The 2890-nt window shown below is 37.6% G+C and overlaps 1 protein-coding gene across 1 annotated transcript; it reads left to right on the plus strand.

Moving 5' to 3' along the window:
• The first annotated feature begins 1495 nt into the window (after nt 1-1495).
• On the plus strand, nt 1496-2890 carry LOC143023696 (uncharacterized). The gene has a single exon (XM_076182307.1). The coding sequence runs from the start codon at nt 1496-1498 to the stop codon at nt 2888-2890; it is 1395 nt and encodes a 464-aa protein (XP_076038422.1).

Genomic DNA, 2890 nt, shown 5'->3' on the forward strand with positions numbered 1-2890 from the left:
AGGGACTTCCAAATCGCCAAACATCAAGGAAGGAATGGTCCTTCCAATAAGGAAATGATTTGGGGTAATAACATGTACCTCGTTTTCACAGGAACAATAAGTAAGAGATCTATTGTTCAAATTTTTTTGAACATCGGACAAAAGAGTGGTAATCTCTGCCAGGGAAGGAAAGACCTACCCAATACCTTATAAAGACATTGTTTCACCGTCTGAATTAACCTTTCCCAAGTGGCACCATACCATGCAGCATAAACAGGGATGGTTCTGTGCTGAACAGGGGAAGTTTTAAACTTCTCTTCAAATTCAGAAGATGATAGAAGTTGTCCAATAATACTTCCCGCTTGTACAAAGGATTTGGCATTATCAGAATAAACTACTGAAGGAATTCCATATCTGTTAGTAAATCTAACGAAAGCCAAAATGAACTCAGCAGTGGACATAGAATCCACAACTTCCAAATGGACAGGTCTAGTTTTAAAACAAATAAATATAAAAATGTAAGCCTTTACTTTCTCTCCATTTCTGTCTCTAACCCATAAATGCTCTAGAGGCAGGTAAAGAGGAAGGAGAAGGATAATTAACAGCACGGGAATTATATTTCTTACAAACTATACAACCCTTCAAAATGTTTAAAACAGCTTGTCTGGCTTTAAATATCCAGAATACGTCCATGCGAAGGAAATTAAGAGTAGCTTGCAGTCCCATGTGCATTACTTGGTAATGAGGAAAATATATAAAGAGTTTAGTCAAGTGATGAGATTTGGACAAAGAAAGGGGATTCACAACCTCATATTTGAGGTCAATGTTCTTGTCAATTCTGCCCTTGGACCTTATCAAACCATTCTTGTCCAAGAACAAGTTCATTTGACTTACTAAAGGAGGTACGTTATTAGTACTGGAGTTCTGTAAATAAGCCAATTCAGCAGGGAAGGAATCCCTTTGCATTATACCGATCAAATAATTAGAAGCGGCCTTAACTGGGTCAGCACTAGACTTATGTAGTGTATACACATTAAAGAAATGTTTAGGTTAATGGCGACATGCGCCTTCTGTTTCTGTTTTGTTAAATGTTGAATTCGCGCGCTTCCCGGAGCGCCATAATGTAAACAGAGTGTGAAATACACACAGTGCCGGAAGCCTATGTTTCCTTCAACCCTTCCGTGTAACAATGGAGAACAGGGAAACTAATTGGCAGCTAAGTAAAAGCCAATACATAAGAATGGCGACGAGGATCAAAGTGTTTTTTCTGGTGGTTTAGGCCAGAAACAGAAATAAACGGTCTATATGCAGGAAAACTTTCTTCAGCTACGCGCGTCATAACGCGGGGGTAAGCTATGCTAGAGATGACCACACAGAGTGTAGGTGCCTTTGCTTATATTGCTTCCTGTTACACAGCACCGGACATCACTTGTTTTCTCCTACATGAGAGGAGAAAGGGTTACAATTTCCTAGTGTCTGATAGTTTTCTAGCCACGAAGCTAGACCAGGGTGAAAGATGGCATCTTCAAACAAGATTGGGCCGTTTAACCCTGAAGAACTCCCTTTTGATGTCTACTTGGCTTTGTTTGAAGCCCATGTAGCCACACAGTATATAACTGATGCTGGCAAGAAGAAGAATCAGTTATTTGTGTCCATAGGCACCAAAATGTTTGGAATTTTAGCGAATTTGACGGCACCAGATATGCCAACTACAAAGACATATGATGAGCTGATAGAATTAATGAAAAACCATTTCATTACAAAGCCATCCTATCACCGAAGCTTGTGTTCGTTTCAACAACGGCGTAAAATTGAAAAAGAAAATGTGAAAGAGCTATATGCAGACTTGAAGAGACTGGCAAAGGATTGCAACTTCGGCACCATGTTTGATGCCAGGCTGAGACACCAATTGTTTATGGCAGTGGACCATGAACCCTATTTCAAATATCTACTTGCTGAAGACCTGAAACTAGAAGCATTAACATCTTCAACACTCCTAGAACGCATTCTGTTGCTTGAAAAAGTGCATAGCAAGACTGTGTCAAAGTGTAAGCATTGTGGTTTCCTGCATCCAAGTTCTGCTTGTAGGTTTAAAGACTCGGAATGGCACTATTGTGGTCGACAGGGTCATTTAGAAAAAAATTGTAGATTTAAACAAAAGGATGCATACAAGCAAAATAGCTCTAAAAGTTTTAAGAATAAAAACGCCAAATCAGTTTCTGAACAGAAACCAGAGCATGAAGAACACCAGTGTAGTGCTAATAATGTTGTTGATAAAAGCATGTTGCTGAAAGTTTCTTGTAATTGTCTAAAATCTGTTAAACCAGAAATGTACAATTTTGTGTTAAATGATAAATCTATACCTTTAGAGATAGATTCTGGTTCATGTGTTTCACTGATAGGTGAAAATTGGATAAAAGTACTAAATGTTAAAATGACTCCATCTTCCAAAGAATTGACTGCTTATGGAGGTCATCAAATAAAGGTAAAAGGTCATGTTGATCTTGTAGTAAGGTTTAATAACTATAGTACAAATCATGTATTTTTTGTTACTGATTCACACTGTAATGATTTATGTGGGAGAGATTTAATGAACAAAGTAGGCATAAAGATAACTGGTTTAGATGAAGCTTTGAAAGTGAATTCAGTAAATGACATGGATGTTTCTGATAATCCTAAACAACTTTTGGATAGTTATAAAGTAAATGACAATTTACCTATTAAAGGAGTTGAAGCTAGAATATATGTGAAAAAAGATGCTACTCCTAAATTCATCAAAGCAAGGCTAGTGCCCTTAGCACACAAAGAGTTAGATAATATTGCCATACAGGAGCTTGTAGAAAATAAAGTCATAGAACCTGTAGCTTATAGTGATTGGGCTTCACCCATTGTACCCGTCTTGAAAGATTAA

This window comes from Oratosquilla oratoria, unplaced genomic scaffold (genome assembly GCF_046742065.1).
Source record: "Oratosquilla oratoria isolate Oo_2021 unplaced genomic scaffold, ASM4674206v1 SCAFFOLD55, whole genome shotgun sequence".
NCBI lineage: Eukaryota > Metazoa > Arthropoda > Malacostraca > Stomatopoda > Squillidae > Oratosquilla > Oratosquilla oratoria.

Bases quoted from the DNA above. Each gene is read 5' to 3' on its own strand.
- LOC143023696 (XM_076182307.1), top strand. From the start codon at position 1,496: ATGGCATCTTCAAACAAGATTGGGCCGTTTAACCCTGAAGAACTCCCT.